General features: G+C 48.3%; 9 protein-coding genes across 9 annotated transcripts in view; 8 read left to right on the plus strand and 1 right to left on the minus strand.

The window, feature by feature from the left end:
* The window catches only part of Pmar_PMAR000530 (hypothetical protein), a gene marked incomplete at both ends in the record, with an annotated part of 1,242 nt that extends 1,216 nt beyond the window's left edge, over positions 1 to 26 (plus strand). The window contains one exon of the mRNA XM_002771431.1: positions 1 to 26. Within this exon, the coding sequence (XP_002771477.1) occupies positions 1 to 26 (26 nt within the window).
* A 286-nt stretch (positions 27 to 312) lies between these two features.
* Positions 313 to 1,455, plus strand: Pmar_PMAR000531 (hypothetical protein; the record flags this gene model as incomplete). The annotated part of the gene is made up of 4 exons (XM_002771432.1): positions 313 to 441; positions 499 to 599; positions 644 to 765; positions 1,050 to 1,455. The coding sequence occupies 4 exons, from the start codon at positions 313 to 315 to the stop codon at positions 1,205 to 1,207; spliced, it is 510 nt and encodes a 169-aa protein (XP_002771478.1). The 3' UTR covers positions 1,208 to 1,455.
* Positions 1,456 to 3,679: 2,224 nt separating this feature from the next.
* On the plus strand, positions 3,680 to 4,520 carry Pmar_PMAR000532 (cytochrome p450, putative; the record flags this gene model as incomplete). Its single annotated transcript, XM_002771433.1, has 4 exons — positions 3,680 to 3,856; positions 3,915 to 4,012; positions 4,087 to 4,324; positions 4,371 to 4,520. The coding sequence occupies 4 exons, from the start codon at positions 3,680 to 3,682 to the stop codon at positions 4,518 to 4,520; spliced, it is 663 nt and encodes a 220-aa protein (XP_002771479.1).
* A 496-nt stretch (positions 4,521 to 5,016) lies between these two features.
* On the plus strand, positions 5,017 to 5,755 carry Pmar_PMAR000533 (cytochrome p450, putative; the record flags this gene model as incomplete). Its single annotated transcript, XM_002771434.1, has 3 exons — positions 5,017 to 5,171; positions 5,274 to 5,460; positions 5,507 to 5,755. The coding sequence occupies 3 exons, from the start codon at positions 5,017 to 5,019 to the stop codon at positions 5,753 to 5,755; spliced, it is 591 nt and encodes a 196-aa protein (XP_002771480.1).
* Positions 5,756 to 7,837: 2,082 nt separating this feature from the next.
* Positions 7,838 to 8,281, plus strand: Pmar_PMAR000534 (hypothetical protein; the record flags this gene model as incomplete). Its single annotated transcript, XM_002771435.1, has 1 exon — positions 7,838 to 8,281. The coding sequence occupies one exon, from the start codon at positions 7,838 to 7,840 to the stop codon at positions 8,279 to 8,281; it is 444 nt and encodes a 147-aa protein (XP_002771481.1).
* A 2,184-nt stretch (positions 8,282 to 10,465) lies between these two features.
* On the plus strand, positions 10,466 to 10,708 carry Pmar_PMAR000535 (hypothetical protein; the record flags this gene model as incomplete). Its single annotated transcript, XM_002771436.1, has 1 exon — positions 10,466 to 10,708. The coding sequence occupies one exon, from the start codon at positions 10,466 to 10,468 to the stop codon at positions 10,706 to 10,708; it is 243 nt and encodes an 80-aa protein (XP_002771482.1).
* A 3,579-nt stretch (positions 10,709 to 14,287) lies between these two features.
* Positions 14,288 to 15,450, plus strand: Pmar_PMAR000536 (cytochrome p450, putative; the record flags this gene model as incomplete). Its single annotated transcript, XM_002771437.1, has 6 exons — positions 14,288 to 14,464; positions 14,522 to 14,619; positions 14,680 to 14,917; positions 14,972 to 15,104; positions 15,298 to 15,356; positions 15,412 to 15,450. The coding sequence occupies 6 exons, from the start codon at positions 14,288 to 14,290 to the stop codon at positions 15,448 to 15,450; spliced, it is 744 nt and encodes a 247-aa protein (XP_002771483.1).
* A 2-nt stretch (positions 15,451 to 15,452) lies between these two features.
* Positions 15,453 to 16,494, plus strand: Pmar_PMAR000537 (cytochrome p450, putative; the record flags this gene model as incomplete). The annotated part of the gene is made up of 6 exons (XM_002771438.1): positions 15,453 to 15,557; positions 15,607 to 15,761; positions 15,880 to 16,066; positions 16,113 to 16,255; positions 16,303 to 16,426; positions 16,450 to 16,494. 6 exons carry the CDS (start codon positions 15,453 to 15,455, stop codon positions 16,492 to 16,494), a joined length of 759 nt encoding a protein of 252 aa, XP_002771484.1.
* Positions 16,495 to 18,230: 1,736 nt separating this feature from the next.
* Pmar_PMAR000538 (hypothetical protein) overlaps positions 18,231 to 18,737 on the minus strand; it is a gene marked incomplete at both ends in the record, with an annotated part of 654 nt that continues 147 nt past the window's right edge. The window contains 2 exons of the mRNA XM_002771439.1: positions 18,231 to 18,485; positions 18,555 to 18,585. Of these exons, the coding sequence (XP_002771485.1) occupies positions 18,231 to 18,485; positions 18,555 to 18,585 (286 nt within the window). The remainder of the gene's footprint in view (positions 18,486 to 18,554; positions 18,586 to 18,737) is intronic.

The raw sequence follows: 18,737 nt of genomic DNA on the forward strand, positions 1-18,737 counted from the left end.
TCCTCCTAGTTTTGTCTGAGAAATGATGGTGAGTTGATGTTGAAATCTTCGGGAGAATTTATGCGAACTGTGATGGGCTTTCGAAGGGTAATTGGTTGTTTCGAACCCGGGATCTCTTGGTTTACAACGCGTTGCTTAACCGCTCCGCTACAAACTCGTTTGTCAGCTGCGATGATTGAGAGCCGTATTTGCTGGGAAGCTCGACAAACGTGTTGTGTCAGGTGTAACGTGAGGCGTTTGAGTGTTGTAGACACGTCGGCGTCGTCCTCGCTGCAAGCGGATAACCTCAGGGCGTTGCTCCGTCTGTGCCCCATGGTGGAAGCTCTCACGTTGAGCCGCGGTTGTGGTGTGACGCCGAATGACGTCACTGCGCTGAGTCGAGTGTGCAGGGAAACTCTGGACAAGTTGAACACTGTGGAAATAAGGAAGGCTAAGCTTGGGGTAGTCAGGGAATAAATACACTCGCCCGGAATTGAACGTGGGTGATCCGCTGCTCAGATGCCGGCCTCTGGACCTCTTCTCGTTGAGTCGATTGTCAGACTGATGCCGTCATCAGTACGTTTGGTAACGTTGTTGTACACAGATATCTCAGTGTTAGGGTAGGCTTATGCGTGACTCGCCGTGTTGCCATGTTTGTGTTCAGGTATCGCTCAGTGAAGGCTCTTGCTGGTCCTGAGTATCATTCCTTTGTCGTGGAGAGAGAAAAGAAGAGCTGCGAGTCTCCTGATCCTCCAACGATGAGCGATGAATCTACTGAATTACGAGGTGGGTTGGTCAGTGTGGTAAAATTTGCACAAAATCACCCACAAGTGCTGGTGACAATATCTAAACTCTGAGGAAATTTTGGAGAATTTCTGTCCACTTGTATTTTTTCTCGATTCGTGTATGAACTCCTATGATTGATGAGGAAACTATTGAGCTCAGCTGAGGAAAGCAAGTACATACTTTGCAGCAGTGAGGTTGGTGGTGCACAAACTTGATGCTGTCTCCTTTCTATGTCGAGTCGGCCCCTCATCGTTTAGAAGAGTTATTTCATCTCATGCTGTCAGAACGTTCGGCGACCGTCTCGGGAGACCCAAATGTAGAAGCAGTGAATGTGTCTTTGGGGTCTTGTGTTGAGCTTGTAGTACGCTCCCAGACGAATCGGTCCGTGGAGCTCTGTCACCTGGACCTGCCGCGCCGCCGCACATTCTCTTGGGACGTGTGATCCCATCGTGCTAAACCATGTCGCTTATTATTATCAATTTCGCTATAGTCGTATTATAACTTGTCTTTCGCTGCTAGCTTGCTATAACCACTGCTGTCTCAAAGAACTTCAATTTTTTATTATCTAAGATTGACCCGGTTACAAGGTTGGCTTTGTGAGCTTTCCTGTCTGGCTTGAATATAATGGTCACATGTGCGCTCGGTCGCATCAGTTTGGAGTTTCCTATCACTGTACTGTTTCACGGTCTTGATTCCGATTGTTGTGTTAGTCGTGAGAAGCGGCGGATTTCGTCTCCACTCTGAAACTTGGCAGTGACTAACAACACCAGAAATACCACAAGTGCGTCCCGTGAGTGATAAATAAACGACCATGGTGCGCAATCCTAGAAACTAAAATGCTCTTAGCAGACGATTGCGGTATACGTTCCTTACTAGGGTAACAATAAAGGAAAACTCATGAAGACGTGAGGCTTTCAGCAGGACAAAAACTCGATATATGTATGAGATTTGCTGTTCGCCGCGCGCTTGTGCTCCTTTTGGTCGGTGATAATTGATAATCGGAGGTGTGCTTGAGATTGGTTCAGTTCGTACATTGTTGAGAAAGCTGGACCTCGCTGGTATTCAGAAATGGATCACCAAGGATCCTTCTTCGATCGTGCTGATCCTATTCGTGGTGGTCCGAGTGTGGGCAGCACGAGAGAGTATCCAAGGTGTGAAACGGCCGAGATAAGTCTGAACGCATAATCTTGAGTGACTTGGCTGAGCTGTGCCGATAGATCCCTGGCAACAAAGTAGTCATAGTCGCGATCATGGAAGAATGGAATGAGCGGCAAGGGGAAGCTGAGAAGGGCAAGAAGTTACTTATTGTATTGTCGACTTTTCAGCAAATTGGCGTGGCGCGTGTCTTGTGGACTTGGAATGCATTGATCTTGGTAGTCAGTGACTACCAAGATCAATACATTTTCTTCGTATTACACTACTAGTCACATGATACAAATTGCGAACAGTGCAGAGATAATCACTGTGTAGATGCAAGGGCATCATCCTAAATGCTGGACTTATCGGGGAACGTCTCTTCAAGAGTAGTTAAAGAGTCCAAAAGCACCGGGAATTCCTCGTCATGGACTTGGAAGGATGATGATAATGCGGGAATAAATTCTGCAGCGCCAATCGCTGAGCCAGTGCGGCATTAGCAATGCCTACGTCCGTCGGGTCGAGTCAATCAGGATCAGTGTTCGACTGAGTGCCACGCGTAGAAGCGCCATGCCGTGACGCTACCAAGCTTCATCATTATGCTTGTCTTGCCGATATCATCCCTTCAATGGGATGTCGGATTTGGAGAAGAGCGGTGGAAGTATACGCAAAAGGCATCCCCTGATGTCAGTCTGGTGCACATTGATGGAAGTTAATAGAACCATGTCGTTGTTGAACTTTGCCGTTGGAGAGGGCAGTCATCCATTGAGGTCCTCAATTTGAGGAATGGCGACCCGAGATGAGGGTTGGTGGAAATCATGTTTCAACGTAGAACTGAACATTAACCGAGAGGATGTTTAATAGACGGATCGTCAAACTACGAACGAGTCCTTGGAACGCACTTCATGAACGGCGGGGTAGAAATGCATAGAACAGAAGTTCTGTTGATCGAATACATCGGTTCATACCTTCTTTCCCTCGATGATCACCTCATAATTCTGCGGTTCCGCTTGTCACAAGGACAAGTCGGCTTGTAATGGGATGAACTGTACCCCGTTGCGTAGACCGCCTGCAATCGCCCATGTGAGTACAGTCTGTTAAACAGACTGTACTCACTGCAAACAGACTCTGTTTGCGCTTGTCCCTGAGTCTTTGCGCGGAAATATTCATGCGCTTGCGTGAAGCCTCCGGCCAGGGTGCACGAGTCGTGCATCAATCACAGACTTGCACAGCGTGATGGTTCCGCTATCCGCTTACCACCATATCGTAAGCCGGTCCCACCCGCGAGGAAGTAGACCTGTATCATACTGAGCTTCTTGGGATATTGCGTTACCCACTAGTTGAGGACTTCGCCGGCGGATCCATTTCACGTTTTAATGCCAGTATCAGGCGTGGGTCGTACAAGAGGTCAGATATGAACTCTTACATTTATGAGGAGGACTCGTACAGGCCCGAACCAAATCGTCTAAACAGGCTGCAAATTAGTTCATTGATCTGTCACGCTAACACACTGTGTTAAACACATAGCTTGATGATGCATATGTGTGCGATACCAAATCTGCCTTGAGCAAGTTGCCTATGATAGGCCTGATAATCAGTACGCTGCGTAATGTACGCATGCGCTCGTCATTGGTAGTACAAGAGGCCGGAAGAACGAAGCAACAGTTGGTTGTGGAACCCTTCCATCTCGATCGCCATGAGCACTGAGGAAATTTGCTCGGGTTTGTTATGAGATCAACCAGCCGTTACAGCCTTGAGCGAATTGATCTTGTGATATCAAATGGAACCCGTCCTCCATGGTGTGCAGGACCTCATTGTGAAGTGCCGATCGCTCTTCCGGTCGCACAGCTCTCTAATCATCGTCACTGGTGTGGCCTCACTGATCGCCTTGAAGGCTCTTAAGCTCATGCAGCGTAGCAGGGTGGACCTCCATGCACTCTTTGGTGGACCAAATCATGTGAGGTTAGGGCTTCACTTTAGTTAATCATGCTTGTATGCCTTCTGGCTTTGGGTAGCTCATTCCTTTCCTCGGCTTCATACCGAAGTCTGTTGATCATATCTTTCACGCCCTTGAGATCTACGCTGACACATATGGCGACGTGTATCACATTAAGTAAGGGGTCGCGTGTCGACCGATTCACTCGAATACTGTTGGCAATACGGATGCAATGGTGATGTCTCTCTCAGAATCCTCGGCGGTGACGTGTTGGTTGTCTCCGATCCCGAACTGATCCGAGACGTCCTGAATGCACGTCCGAGAACCTACTTTAGACCGTCCAATAGAGACAAGATTTTACCTATAGAGGGCATGTTTACTACAGAGGGTGAAGTGTGGAAGCGGAACAGACGATTGGGTGCGCCGGCATTCAACGATATCAACTCATCGGCTATGATTCCCGATATGTCCAAAGTTGCCTTGAGGCTGGTAAGGTCTGGATTCCCCTCCCTTGCCTCTACGTCACAGTGTGCAGATACGACAGTTGAAGTCCCTCAGTCAAGATGGTGTCATCGTATGGCGCCCCACAGGATGGCTTCCCCTCTGCACTTTGGATATTCTATGTGTCACCACTCTCGGAAAGGATTATAACTTGTTCAACACAGATGGTGAGCATCTACAATAATTTATAACTTATGTCATAAGTTATAACTGTTACAACTTATGACTCGTAGCTGTCTTGATGTCCGAGTCCAGCCCAAACGCGACCGAGTGATCTCACGCAAGCAAAAGGTTAAGAATTCTCGTCCGATATAATAGATCGTGGGGAACGCATAGGGTGGTAGGATCCACTAATACATATGAAACTCCATTTCCGTGATGACAGTTCAGTCGATCGAGTATCTTTTCAAAACTGATGCCAACAGTGTGCGACGCGATCTGGCAAGTAACACGGTATCGGTGTGCTATGTTGTGCCCTGTTACAGGAAATGCTCTCGCACGACAGTCTGGAAAGCTTCGCCTAGCCATCAATGATCTCCTGGCGGGGTCAGGGTACGCTATGACACGCGATCCTATACCATGGATGACACGGGATAGGTTCCCGTGGAATCTGAATCCGATGATCAAAAAGGTAGACACCTCACCCAACGATAAAGTCGTCGCTCGATTCTCATTATTAGATGCACTCTGGGGCGAAGCAGCTGAGCAAAATATGTGATGAGATAATCGACGAACGCCGAGCGGAGCGAGACGCAAGGGGAAGAGAGGAAAGGCGTGACTTGTTAGACAAGCTTATGCATCTCGATGAAGTGGACCTGCGAGGGAACCTCATCACGTGAGTACTGCTTCTGATTTAGCATTCTACAATTGAACCAGTCAGCGACAGTATGAATTCCGAGTCGTAGCGCTTCGCTGTTCATTGGCTGCATATTATCAGGTTCCTCATTGCTGGTAGCGACACTACCGCCATGACTGTCGCCTGGTGTCTCTACTATCTGGCCCTATACCCTGGAATACAGGACAAGGCCAGGGCCGAGGTGGATGGCCTTGGGCATGATCCCAATACTCAAGAGGACATAGACAAGCTAGTCTGTGTCAGGTGCTGTATACTTGAGACCCTCAGGGTGAGCCCTCGGTTACTTGACAAGTGGCACTCCTGTACCTTCTCAGTTACAACCTCCGGGTACATTGCTCTCCTTCAAATGCGCCCATGACACTGAGCTCCACGGTGAGCTAATCCCATCGGAGACATGTGTGGTAACATTGTTGCGTAAAGCGATGATAGCAGAGGCGCAGGGAGGCAAAACATTCGAGTATGTCTTCACTGTTGTTCATTACTTCATGCTGGAGTCTCTATCCCTGAACCTGCCTTCTATCTCAGTCCTGAGCGTTGGCTTCTCCCCGGCGGCTCCTCGATAGACCAGGCCCGTGTACGTGATCATTTAGCATTTGGTGGAGGGCCTCGCCAATGCCCTGGACAGAGCATGGCCATCAAGGAGGCTGTGGTGATCTTGACTCTACTCCTGAGAAATTTTGGTTCTATGTCATTGACTTGTCCCGCTTCAAGTGTTTGTGGCGAGATGACATTCACATATGGACCTCAACATCTCGAGCTTCGAGCATTCGCGCGATCTTGCTAATGCTCGCGCAGACCTGTACTATTACAGACGATCAATCTCTCCTCTTTTGCAACGCGTGATTCGAGTTCGGTAAAACACTAGCTCGCGGCATTGGACAGCGATGGGTCATTGCCGATGGCTACTTTCTGCATGGTAGCTGGAGTTCTCCCTATGAACGGGGATCACGATGATTCCCACATGGATGCCATCACGAATGATGTTTACGCAGTAGACAAAGTTAGTTGTGGGTGCCGCACTGACTATTCCTTTTCGCGCGTTGCGAAAGATTATTGGTGACTATTACGGCGGAGTCACGGGCCGGTCAGCAATGCTGTCTCAGCATTTGTGTTCGGTGTATTGCCGTTGTAGCAAGATCGCTGTCGCTTGTGTCTCCCTTTTTCCCCATCTCCACTTTAGGCTAGCATGAAACTGTGGATGAACAGCTTATTCTAAGCTGTAAGTTGTCGTTGTAGTCATAATCGCGGGAATGGTTGCTATGGTCTTAATCGCGGTAAAGGAGTCGAACTTCGACTGTCGAAGTCAGTTGATAGTTTGTCAGTGATAACGGTTGGTAACGATTGGTGTGCTCGTGTTTACGGTGACAGTTTGTCACTGACAATTCGTTTAGTTATAGTCATAACGATGATAGTTATGATTATGCTCTTGCAGGGAGGCTGGAAAATTCGACTGAGAAATATTTCTAGAATTCTCCGGTTAATCATTACACTTCCAGCAAACTTTTTGCTCTTTTGAGGAGTTCTCGTCGGAAGCTAGTGTTTGTGGACTATCATGACGAACCACGAGTGGAATTGGTCCTACTAACAGTGAAAGGTTTCGTGAAAATAAGGGAAATGGGAAAATGATGAGATCGGCATGCCAGCGGAGCACCTTTCGCTAGCATAAGAGCGATCGGAAGCTGTGTTCGACGAATTTGAATTTGTGTTGCAGAATTCATGAGTTTCATCTACAAATTTCCGGCGCAACTGCGCCATGTATCACCGAATCGGTGACACCGGTTGTGCTTGTGGAGCACCTACAAAATTTTTGTCTGGCACGAATCGCCCACTGGGTTATAAGCCACTACGTTGCGTGAGCTTGAACTTCGTGTCTCACGTTACCCCCTGGACTGTTCAGTCTTCCATCGTTCCCTTTAGGAACAGTGCTAATTTCTTTCGCCTTAGTTTATTGATGATCAATTGTTTTCGATTTTCGATTTTTTTCTCCTTACCATCCACTCGAAACTAAGCTTACACTGCCCGTTTCAGACTTAAGACTGGAGAATTTCTCGGGACCCAAGAAATTCTTGGAAAATCAGAAAATCTCAATGCCGTTCACTAAGTGACCTGATATCCTCACACAATAATGCATTAGCGCGTCCACCCCCGATCCTTGTGCTTGCACGGTCTACGTTATACGTCTACGTAGCACGTATAAAGATGCGTTGAATGAAGGTCTTACGGCTCGGCCCAACCTCCTAGACTGTTTACACGATGATGAAAAGCGGGTCGAAGGCCCGTGTGTAGGCTCTGCCAGGTGCCTCACGCGGGAGTGCACACGTTCGGGCCGGTGGCCACGCATTCAAAAGCGCACGTGATTCACACGCACTGAAACGAGCTGAGAGTTACGTTTGCGCTATGTTGTGAGGGTATTCTTGAGATACAATCGAAGCGACCTTGCGCCAAGTACCGTGAGGCCGAGGTCAAAGAGTGCTCTTATTATACGCGCAGGTACCTCGGCTGAGATTCCTGACCGTTATACACTGCCGGTGTTTGCCTCACATTGTGGCCTTGTGGGGGAACTCAACCTTTGCAAGGCAAGCGTGCCACTTTCGTTGAGAACTAGGCTCGCCCTTTAGGAGTATCTCTCTTCGTTAATCTCTCACATGCACATTCGACCCTTCTCAATGAAGTTGCTAGTTGTGGTGATGCTTGGATCTGTCGACGCGGCTATCCCCAAGGAGACTTACTTCAGTACAACCTTCAAGTCTACGCCAACAACATGTTTCCAAGTGACATTCACTAAACACTATCTGCCCGAGGTCAGAGTGAGTCTCGACGCTGAGTGCCCTGATAAGGACGCGAGCGGCCTCCAGCTGAAGGTTATCCAAAATCCAGACAATGTTTTTACCGTGGATACCGCGGATGCTAAGACTAAGGCGGAGTATGACGAATTCTATGAGTGGAGTAAAACAGGGTGTCATGATGTTCTCAAGATGCAGAAGGGAGACATGAAACAGATCACCTACAAAGTCCTCAGAGGATTCGAGTCTCTCGAGGCGTCTATTGGAGGAAAATCGAGGCAGCTCACGCCTGGCAAGTGTCCCTAGGAGATATACCCGACCAAGGACGGGGTTATTACTCTTAGTGATTTTTTCACACCTCACTTCACTGGTGCCTCTCTACTTCACGTGTAGTTGGGTTGGATAGACGATAGAATACCAACAGTATACTTCGATTTGCTTTAGGCACTAGAGTTTCTTTTCGATAGAAAACGGGTATTGGATATGCGAACAACATACCGAGTAACGTGCTCTGTTTGCCCGATTGACGTTAATTGTTCGCACGCTATCCTTCATCCTGTAACACTATCTCGGACTTCTTTTCGGAAATGGCAAGTGACTATTCTTTTATTCTACGGTCGTGTTCTTCTCTTCGCAACATCGGTCTCCCCGTCCAGGCAATCAAATGTAGAGTTAAGGAATGGGATAAGATGTTCGCTTGATTTCACCAAGCATACGACATCGTCGGTGGGTTTGATACGAGAGTCGTCTCGTTCGAGCCGAAGCAATCATCGACCTTAGTCAGTAAAAATCTATGACTCATCATCGAAATGTGAAGCTACAGTAATGATGCCATAAAAGGGTTCGATATCAGACAATATATTGTGGGCCTTGCGCTCCACGTCAGCCTCCTGGCCCAGGAGTCCTGGGTCTTCTCAGTAGATTTGTGCACAATTGTCGATCCAGGCATCTCTGAGATTTCAGACAAACTCAGTCGCTCCTCTGCAGCTCACTCGTCCTTCAAGAGTGATTTTCCTCCGTAGATTGTTGATTTCTTCAATCAACGTCACATTGTCCTGCATTACTCCCATTACTTCTGCAGTATTCGTAGATATAAACCTTAAAAGAGGGTACACGCATAATTTTCTTAGCATCTACAGTAGCTTCCCGAATAGTGAACGGAATAATAATTCCCCTTCCCACTCGAGTTGCCTTCTCATGCATCTCATTCAGAGTACTAAAACACTTCTCAAGGTGTCCTCTACGTCTATCGAACTCCTGGTCGCAATAAACTGATGACAATCAAATCAACTGCCGCCACAGGATAAGGCAGGCGGCTCGTCGATATCCGGTATGGGCCATCACCAAATGCGGCGGCTATGACAGAGGACTACGCGGCCTCAATCTGGTTATCCATCTAGTGGATATGAGTGACAATTGCATGAATGAGAGAAGTGATCTCCCGATGAGGACCAAGCATTGGAGGACAACTCTATGCTAGAGATATCGCCAATTCTTGTGCTCGTACTTTAAGCCTTATAGTCTACAACTGGTTATAACTCGAAAGCTCTTAAACTTCAGTATTCTTCAAAAACACACACACGACCAAGGTTCATCTTTTTGGAAGAAGGCTCTTCCGTCTCCCTCAAGATCCTCATTCCCTCAGCATCCCGTTATCTAGCTGCTAGATAACAGGCACTAGATATCAAATGGAATTCATCTATCGTGGTGTCCAGGAGCTCATGGTGAAGTGCCGATCACTCTTCCAATCGCACGGTAGTCTGATCATCGCCACCGGCGTAGCCTCAGTGAGGCTGCCTCACTAGTCGCCTTAAAGGCCCTTAAGCTCATGCAGCGAACCAAGACGGACTCCGAGGCAATATTTGGTGGACCGAATCAGGTGAGTTCAGTTTGCGCTTCTCAATTCATGAGGCGCAAACCTTTTAGTTTTTGTTAGTTCCTTCCGGGTTGCTAGTTCCCGAAGTAAGTGGATCATCTTATGAAAAGATTCTTTTCCACGCATTGAAGTCTACGCTGATACGTACGGTGATGTACACCACATCAGGTGAGGAAGACTTGTCGAATAGGCTCAGGACAAGTTCTGAATGCACGTCCGAGGACTGATGTCAGAATGTCATGGAGGTCAGGTTCCTGAGACTGATCCATATGTAATGGGTGTAATCCTGACGTAATTCGGTCGCTCCGAACATCTCGTTAGCCGAAGAGAGAAAAAAGTTGGAATTATGATCATATGCTCAACTATACCCCCTATCTGAGTTCTTACTTGTTGGAATACACCTTTTCATACTCTATTTCAACACTAAAAACTTCAATTTCATCAGGCGAGCGAGTTCGCCCCAAGATACCCCTATTGAAACTCCAATTTCGACGGTGCGCGGTTAAGGGAACTCCAATTTCGTCAACATATCGCTCTAGGAACATCAATTTCGTTGGCGCGTTGATTTAGGAACTCCAATTTCGACAAAGAGACTTAGGAATTTCGATTTCGAAATGATCGTAACTTCTTTGTCGCACGTAGGAACATCAACACGTGAGAACGGTTCTCATTTGGTACCGCAAAACGCCAACGCCCAGCACGCCATCATTAAGTGCCGATCGCTCTTCCAGTCGCACGGCACTCTGAGCATCGTCACTGGTGTGGCCTCATTAATCGCCTTGGAGGCTCGCAAGCTCATGCAGCGTACCGGGGTGGACCTCCATGCACTCTTTGCCAAAGAGCCTTTGGTGGACTAAATCAGGTGAATTTGGCTTTCGCTATTATATTCATAAGATCTTTTGGGCTTCGTTAGCTTCCTCCGGTCCTCGACTTCATCCCGAAGTCAGTGGATCACCTCTGCTACGCCTCGGAGCTCTACGCTGATACCTATGGTCACCATAGTATGGTGGTGTGTACCACATGAGATAAGGAACACACGAATACTGTCGAATATGCGGGAGTTGAGCATTTTCTCTCCTTAGATTCATCGGTGGAAACATGATTGTCGTATCCGATCCTGATCTTGTTCGACAAGCTCTGAACGCACGCTCAAAGACCTACATAAAGACCTCCTATAAACGCAAGATTGTACCCGTGGACGGTGTGTTTAACATAGAAGGGGAAATGTGGAAGCGGAACAGACGATTGGGTTCTCGGCTAACCGTTCGCCGGCATTCAACGACATTAACTCATCGGCTATGATTCCCGATACGTCTGAAGTTGCTTTGAGGCTGGTAAAGTCTGGATTGCCATCCCTTAGGTCACATTGTGCAAAGCCTGCACCGCAGATAAGACAGTTGAAGTCCCTCAGTCGACAATGCTGACTCAACATGGTGTCATCGCCTGGTGCCCTACAGAATGGCTTCCCCTCTGCACTCTGGATATCTCATAGGTTAGGTACACCTCACCCAACGATGAAGTCGTCGCTCGACTTTTTTTTCTACGCATTCGGGAGCGAAGCAGCTGCGTTTGACTTCCTCGGCAACTGTTCTTGACCTCGCATCTGGTAGAAGTCGGAATGTGGTGTAACGGTTACACTGTAACCTGTTAATCTGTCCACGATGTTTAAAGCATGGGCAGTCTCCCTTCTGTCTCGCTCGTCGTGGATCCTGGCCGCCGTAAGGGCCTATACAGGTCGACACCCACTACTTGGAAGGTGTATTCCGGTAGCGGTATGGGTCCTGCTGATTGCCATGTATTAGACGCCTTCGTCGCGGTGTGTAAGACCACGCCCTCCCGTACAATCTGACGAAATCCGTGGACACTATTCGATTTGGACAACTTTACCGAAGGTTGACGGGTACGATCGATGACCAAGTTGAGAATGGACCACTTCTGCCAGTTGACCAACCAGCTTCCTCGGTAAGATGCTAGGTGAAAATCAAATGCAACTTGGTTTCCACCGCGGTGAAATGCCTCCAAGTGGATTTGAGCCGGCTACGCCCGGTCAGGGCGCTCGCTCATCACGTAGCGTGATCGATTTTGTTCGAAGCCTCGTTGGAAAATGGGACCGTTCGGTCCATAGATTTCTCTTCCCACCTCCCGCCCTAGGGTCTGGATAGGTTGCTCACCGATGAAATCACCTCGTATGTTATCGTCGACACAAACCGAGTTGGCTTGGTCGAAGATGGCAGCCCAGCCTTGATCGGGCCGGCTAACAAGGCTGACCCTCACCCAATCTACGGCGTACGGGCCGCGGGTTTGGGGGCTGGTCAGAGCTAACGTCTGATCCTTTCCCGACCGTGGCGTACGGGCCACAGGTTATTCGGGAAAGGAGGTCAGCGATTCACTTTGTTCCGTGCTTCCCACTGTTCATTGACGGCTCAAAGCGAGACGCTGGAGGACGTTTCACAAGTTGTACTAGGCTGTCCTGACCACCTGTTTTTGCTGCTATCAGTTGTAAGCAATTCCGACATCTTGGACTCTCTGCGTCCTTACAATGTGTTACAAATAGCGCGCACCCAGATAATCGATTGCATTTGGAGCCCATTCCATTTGTTGTCTCGTTTGCCAGTACACAATGCCTTACCAATTGCATGACATGCACAACAGATCATCATCACATGTGAATCACATGATGTCATCATAACATCATCTTCCTCCCCCTGCGAAGCAAACTAGCAGTGTGATGTGACCTGGTTTGTCGTTTCACGTGTGTGTCTTGTGCTCCTGGAGCACTCGCACAATCCCTCTCTGGGCCTGACTCGTCCACTATTGTCTACGCCACTACGTTGCGTATGGTGTTCGCTTGGACTACTTGAGTACTTGCCATGGACTTTCCTTAGCTCACTCCTGAGCTAGAGTTACCTTGGCCTTTGTCTCGCGTGACCTCCGGGACTGTCTACCTTCTTGTTCCCGTAAGGAACAGAGTAGACTTGCTCGCCTTTAATCTGTAGCTAATTCTTTGCTCATTGTGGAATTCCAGGAAGAACTTTCGAGTCTTTGTACTACGGACTATCAAGTCTTGTGTACTTCTGCTGAGTTCCTTCTACCTTCCACCGTAGCTAACCCTACACTACCCCTTCCTGACTTGAGTTCTTAAGTGACTCCAACCCCCGAGTATATCTAACCGACTGGATATCCTCACAGCAGCTCGCGTCGCTTCGCTCCGGGGAATCTCTAGCTCCTACGGAGGGGGATGTTGTAGTGCATTTCATGCATGCTTTTTGCACCTGGTTTGTTATGAAAGTAAAGCGTGGACTCCACAGTGTGAAGTAATAATTGGAGGTTTCGTTCGAGTAGAGGAGTACTCCCATACGACCGCCAAATGGTTGTAAATTTGCACGAACTGCGTGAGTACACAAATCGTCTAACTGCAAAAAGTGCAAGAAAACGTGATGAAATTACGCACGATGTAGGTTTAGGGATGCATTGAAAAGAGTAGAATTGGAGTGTTGGAAGGCGTTTAGAATTAATAAGCGGGAATAAATGTGAGATTTTGACGCACGATTATAGCCAAGTAGCCAATAGCCAAGTATTATAATTTCAGTGAAATGTGTCACTTCTAGCGAGATTTTCTCTATTTGAGGCGGTATATACTGTTTCTCCAAATGGGGTAAGGAGAAAGTGGGATTCCGGTAGTCTCGCGGCGCTCATGCGAATTGATTGTGCTGTTAATGCATATCTTTGGGCGGTGGCATAGTCGATTATTGAATGTTGGACTCCTATGGAACGGAGTTTCAACATCTCCATTGTCAACAATACTCTCCTTCTGAGAAGGACCTTCTCGGGAAGTAGGCCAGTGCTCCACCTCAAGGAGGCATCTATACAAATCTTCAGAATCGATAGATTCCCTCTAGACAACGGAGAAATGATGAAGGAATGGTGGAGAAAAGACGAGAAAGTACAATGCAAGCATCATGCACGCAAGCGCAAGCATACAAGAACCATGTCACTGACGAGTAAAATCGCGCTCCTCTGGTTGGAGCGCCGTTACTACTTCCAGGGAGCGCTAGCTGTGCTGAGCCGTTGCCAAGCAGCTAGTTAGTAAACCTCACCAAGCTTGAGTAACTAAGGCCGCATTTCGTTCTCTATACCCCGATAGGCTCTGCTCATCTGTGGAAGAACGTGTCTGATCTAGCCTCGCATCGCGATGCACATGCGTGCATTCCTTATGTCACGGGACGTGAATCAGGATGGGGCCTCTGGACTGGAGTCCAGTCACTGGACCTATCTCGGGTGTCAAATGTTTTCCGAGCCTGGTGGACTCTAACTTCCAAGAATTCCATTTTCTTGACCCGCCCATCCCTCCCCGGATAGGGGTGAGCTTTCGTGGTGCTTCGTGCTTCGAGGTATTCACACCCCTTAGCCTCCGGAGCTCTTTTTGGATACTAAAAATGGAACCCGTCCTCCATGGTGTTCAGGACCTCATGGTGAAGTGCCGATCGCTCTTCCGGTCGCACGGCACTCTGATCATCGTCACTGGTGTGGCCTCATTAATCGCCTTGAAGGCTCTTAAGCTCATGAAGCGTACCAGGGTGGACCTCCATGCACTCTTCGGTGGACCAAACCATGTGAGATCGGCTGGCCCTTCGCAATTTATAAGATGCAAACATTTCGGCTTTCGTTAGTTCCTCCCGGTCCTTGGTTTCATCCCGAAGTCAGTGGATCACCTCTGTCATGCATTGGAGATCTACGCTGATACGTATGGCGATGTATACAACATGAGGTCAGGAACAGTTCAATACTGTGCGGACTAATTCACCTACTCTATATTTTGCCTTCTCAGAATCATCGGCGGGGACGTGATAGTCGTATCTGATCCTGAGCTTATTCGACAAGTTCTGAATGCACGTCCGAGGACCTACATAAAACCCTTCAATAAACACAGGATTATGCCGATGGAAGGTATGTTTAACACAGAAGGTGAAGTGTGGAAGCGGAACAGACGATTGGGTGCGCCGGCATTCAACGACATCAACTCATCGGCTATGATTCCCGATATGTCCAAAGTGGCCTTGAGGCTGGTAAAGTCTGGATTGCCATCCCTTAGGTCCCGTTGTGCAAAAGCTGCACCGCAGATACGACAGTTGAAGTCCCTCAGTCAAGATGGTGTCATCGTATGGCGCCCCACAGAATGGCTTCCCCTCTGCACTTTGGATATCTTATGTGTCACCACTCTCGGGAAGGATTATAATTTCGTGAATCCAGATGGTGAGCAACGAGTTGAGCTTATGTTCGACGAACGCCCTATGATAGAGTCCCTATCTACTAACTCAAAGTTTAATGAAGTTATCCTCGCTTTGAATTTCGATATCGAGACCTTGAATTGGTGCAGAGTGTACGAGAATTCAGTGGATTCAACCCACTATTATCAATGATCTCCATTCTCGTGATGACATCTCAGCCGATAGAGTATATAAAACTGACCCCGGTGGTGTGAAATGCGATTCCGCTACTGGGACGGTAATACCGTCTCAGTGGCGATACTATCGAGGTGTTATTGTTCGCTCGTTGGCAGGCGTGCCACTCGGACGACAATCCGGAGAGCTCCAGCTAGCGATGGACGAGTTATTGGAAGGCTCGGGTTACGCTGCACAATGCAGTGCTATACCATGGATGACACGGGATAGGTTCCCGTGGAATCTTAATCCGATGATCAAAAAGGTAGACACTTCACCCGACGATTACGTCGTCGTTCGCTTATCATTGTTAGATGCACTCTGGGGCGAAGCAGCTGAGCAGAATATGTGATGAGATCATCGAAAAACGGCGGGCGGAGCGAGACGCGGGAGAACGAGCGGAAAAGCATGATTTGCTGGACAAACTTCTGCATCTCGATGAAGTGGACCTGCGAGGGAACCTTATAACGTAAGTCCTCGTACTTCCAGTCTGATACCCGACAGTTGTACGAGTCGACGGAAGTATAGACTCCGAGTCCTAGGCTAGGACTCCTAGCGTCTTGATTTATATTAACTCGAGTTGCCAGGTTCCTCATTGCTGGTAGCGACACTACCGCCATGACTGTCGCCTGGTGTCTCTACTATTTGGCCCTATACCCTGGAGTACAGGACAAGGCCAGGGCCGAGGTGGATGGCCTTGGGCATGATCCCGATACGATAGAGGATCTGGACGAGCTAGTTTATGTCAAGTGTTGTATACTCGAGGCCCTCAGGGTGAGTCCCTGGCAAATCGAGTGGGAGATCCTGGGCCGGTTCTCAGTTGCAACCCCCGGGTGTGCTCCTTCTCAATGAGTGCACTCATGACACGGAGCTTAATGGCCACCGAATCCCTTCCGGGACGAAGGTCACGACCCTTCTTCACAAGGCTATGATTACGGAGGCTCAAGGCGGCAAAAACTTCGAGTATATAACTTCCTTTCCACTTCATCCCGGGATGTCGTCCATCTCAGTCCCGAGCGTTGGCTCCTTCCTGACGGCTCCTCGATAGACCAGGCCCGTGTACGTGATCATCTAGCATTTGGTGGAGGGCCTCGTCAATGCCCTGGACAGAACATGGCCATCAAGGAGGCTGTGGTAATCTTGTCTCTACTCCTGAGAAATTTTGGTTCTATGTCATTGAATTGTCCCGCTGCAAGTATTAGTGGCGAGGTGAAATTCACATATGGACCTCAACATCTCGAGCTTCGGGTGTTTGCACGATCTGGCTAGTGGCTTGCGCGGACGTGTATTACGGCAGATGTTCACATTTTTTCGTTCACGTTTTTCCTTCACATGGTTTGCGTTCGTTAGAACCTTGTCTCGAGGCATTGGACAGTACTATCTTATTCCCGCATTGTAGCGGGTATTTCCTCCACAATGCGAGAGTTGCATAGCAGGAGTTGTCGCTGTTCCGAACCCGAACAGCCTGTTCGGGTAAATTTCTTCTACCGGCCCGTTAGTAACGAACCATTATTTCATCGGGTCGATTCGGCGGATGCCACTCCTTTACCTTCAGTCCGGCTTCGTGGCATCGCTCGAGTAATCGGAGTATGGTCAGTAGATATTCTCCTCAGTTGTTTCGATTTTACCGAGTTATGGAAGGAGATTGGGAAATCGTTCAAAAAAATTTAAGAGAAGAATGAATAAGGGAGGTCCGCTCATAAGTCCCAAGGACAGTTTTAGGGATCCCGCAAAACTCTACGAGCAGTCCCACGTTGAGTAGATACTAAAAGTATCAGTTGACCAATACAGTTACACTCTACCTTCTGTGCAATGATTTCTTGTACAACAACAACGCATACTCATATGTACCTCGCTTCACTCGCACTCAATCCATAGACACTCTTCGTTCCGGATAATATTTTTAAGAACGTTTGGAACGTCGTAATGCTGAAAACCTCTTCTGAAAACTGCCTCCACTGTAGGTGGATCTCTACCTACTGACATCCTACTTTCACTTTTATCCTACTTTTCCTACCTACTTTCACTGACATCCACTGTAGGTCTCCGGTCTTTACACTGGCTACAGCGAGAAGTTAATTGTTCTAGACATTTCGGAGATGTGCGCCGAGCGTTGGTTCATGTGGATCAGTTCCTCACTTTCTTCATTCAATTAACACGGTTTTTTCGTTCATGCAAACTACAAGTTTCTCCTGTAGTCCATTGACAGATATAGAATACGCCTCAGTTGAGCTCCACAATATCGGAAGTGCGATGCACTCCTTTTGCACAACTGCCTTGTCTCGCTGGACTAGCGACGCTAGTCTTGTGTGACGCTATGTACGAGAATGGGTACCTTTGACTCAGAGGTACCTACACGAAGCTAGGGTTTAAGATCTCAGTAGTACTGAGGTCTTCCGACTCTTCTTCATCTTCCGACTCTTGATCATTCTGACCTCTCTTGCCTTCGAATAATACATCGTCATAAACAAAATCTCCCTCGTCGGAGAGTATCGGAATGGCAGCACCTTTCCTGTCTCTTTTCCCTAACCTCTTTTTAATCACTTTTTCCTTCTGGGCTTCAGGGTCGGTCAGACATTCACCACGTCTATACAATCTGGGGCCTCATTTATAGAGAGAGACATTGCCGCGTCAATATGCTTGCTTTTGAGACGGTTTCTTGGTTTCGACTCGAAAGTTTCGAGCGTGTGCGCTGCAGCGCACTGACACCCCGCTCCGGCTCACAAGAGTCGACAGAAACAGCGGATTCAATTTCGAGAACCAACTTATAGATATTGAAGAGCAGATTATTCGGTCTCTCGCCCAGCTCAATTTAAAGCAGGGTGGGTTCATCGTGGATATTTCTAACATGAGCACTTTTGGCAAGCCGGCGGTTGGACTTCTTCAAGGCCCTTACAAATGTCTCTTCTGAACAGTCATAGTGGCGGGAATGTAGCTTTCAATGACTGCGTGCCGCCCTCGCAGTTAGTTTCTTGGAGAAAACGCTTACGGCTCGTGGGTAACCGGCGACTTCCGACTCGGGGTTCAAGAGCCTGAAATCGTGAGCTCGTGCCTCCTGTGCAGCCTTCACTGAAAAGATTCGGAAGCGCAAGCGCTTGCGGAAGAGCGCAGCGAATGCTTTTGCAGCTTCCGAGTCTAGGTCATCGATGAGGTCCTTCAAAGCACGATCCGCGTGTTGAAAGTGTAAATGAACCTATAGTAGACACACGGTTACGAAAGGTATAATTCAGACTAAGATATACGCACACGGTGCGCGTCCTACCTCCCACGCATTCATGTTGGCCTTCTGAAGCCTAATTAGAGAATACAATACAGAATGCGTATAGTGTTCATAACCCCTTCGAAGTCTTTAGCCTGATCGCCAACCATGCGCATGACGACGGCTGCCTCTTGAGAATACTGGCTCGCGAGGTTACCCTCCAGGAATTCCAAAACGGCCGCGCGG

Source organism: Perkinsus marinus, assembly GCF_000006405.1.
Source record: "Perkinsus marinus ATCC 50983 genomic scaffold scf_1104296962770, whole genome shotgun sequence".
NCBI classification, from domain to species: domain Eukaryota; phylum Perkinsozoa; order Perkinsida; family Perkinsidae; genus Perkinsus; species Perkinsus marinus.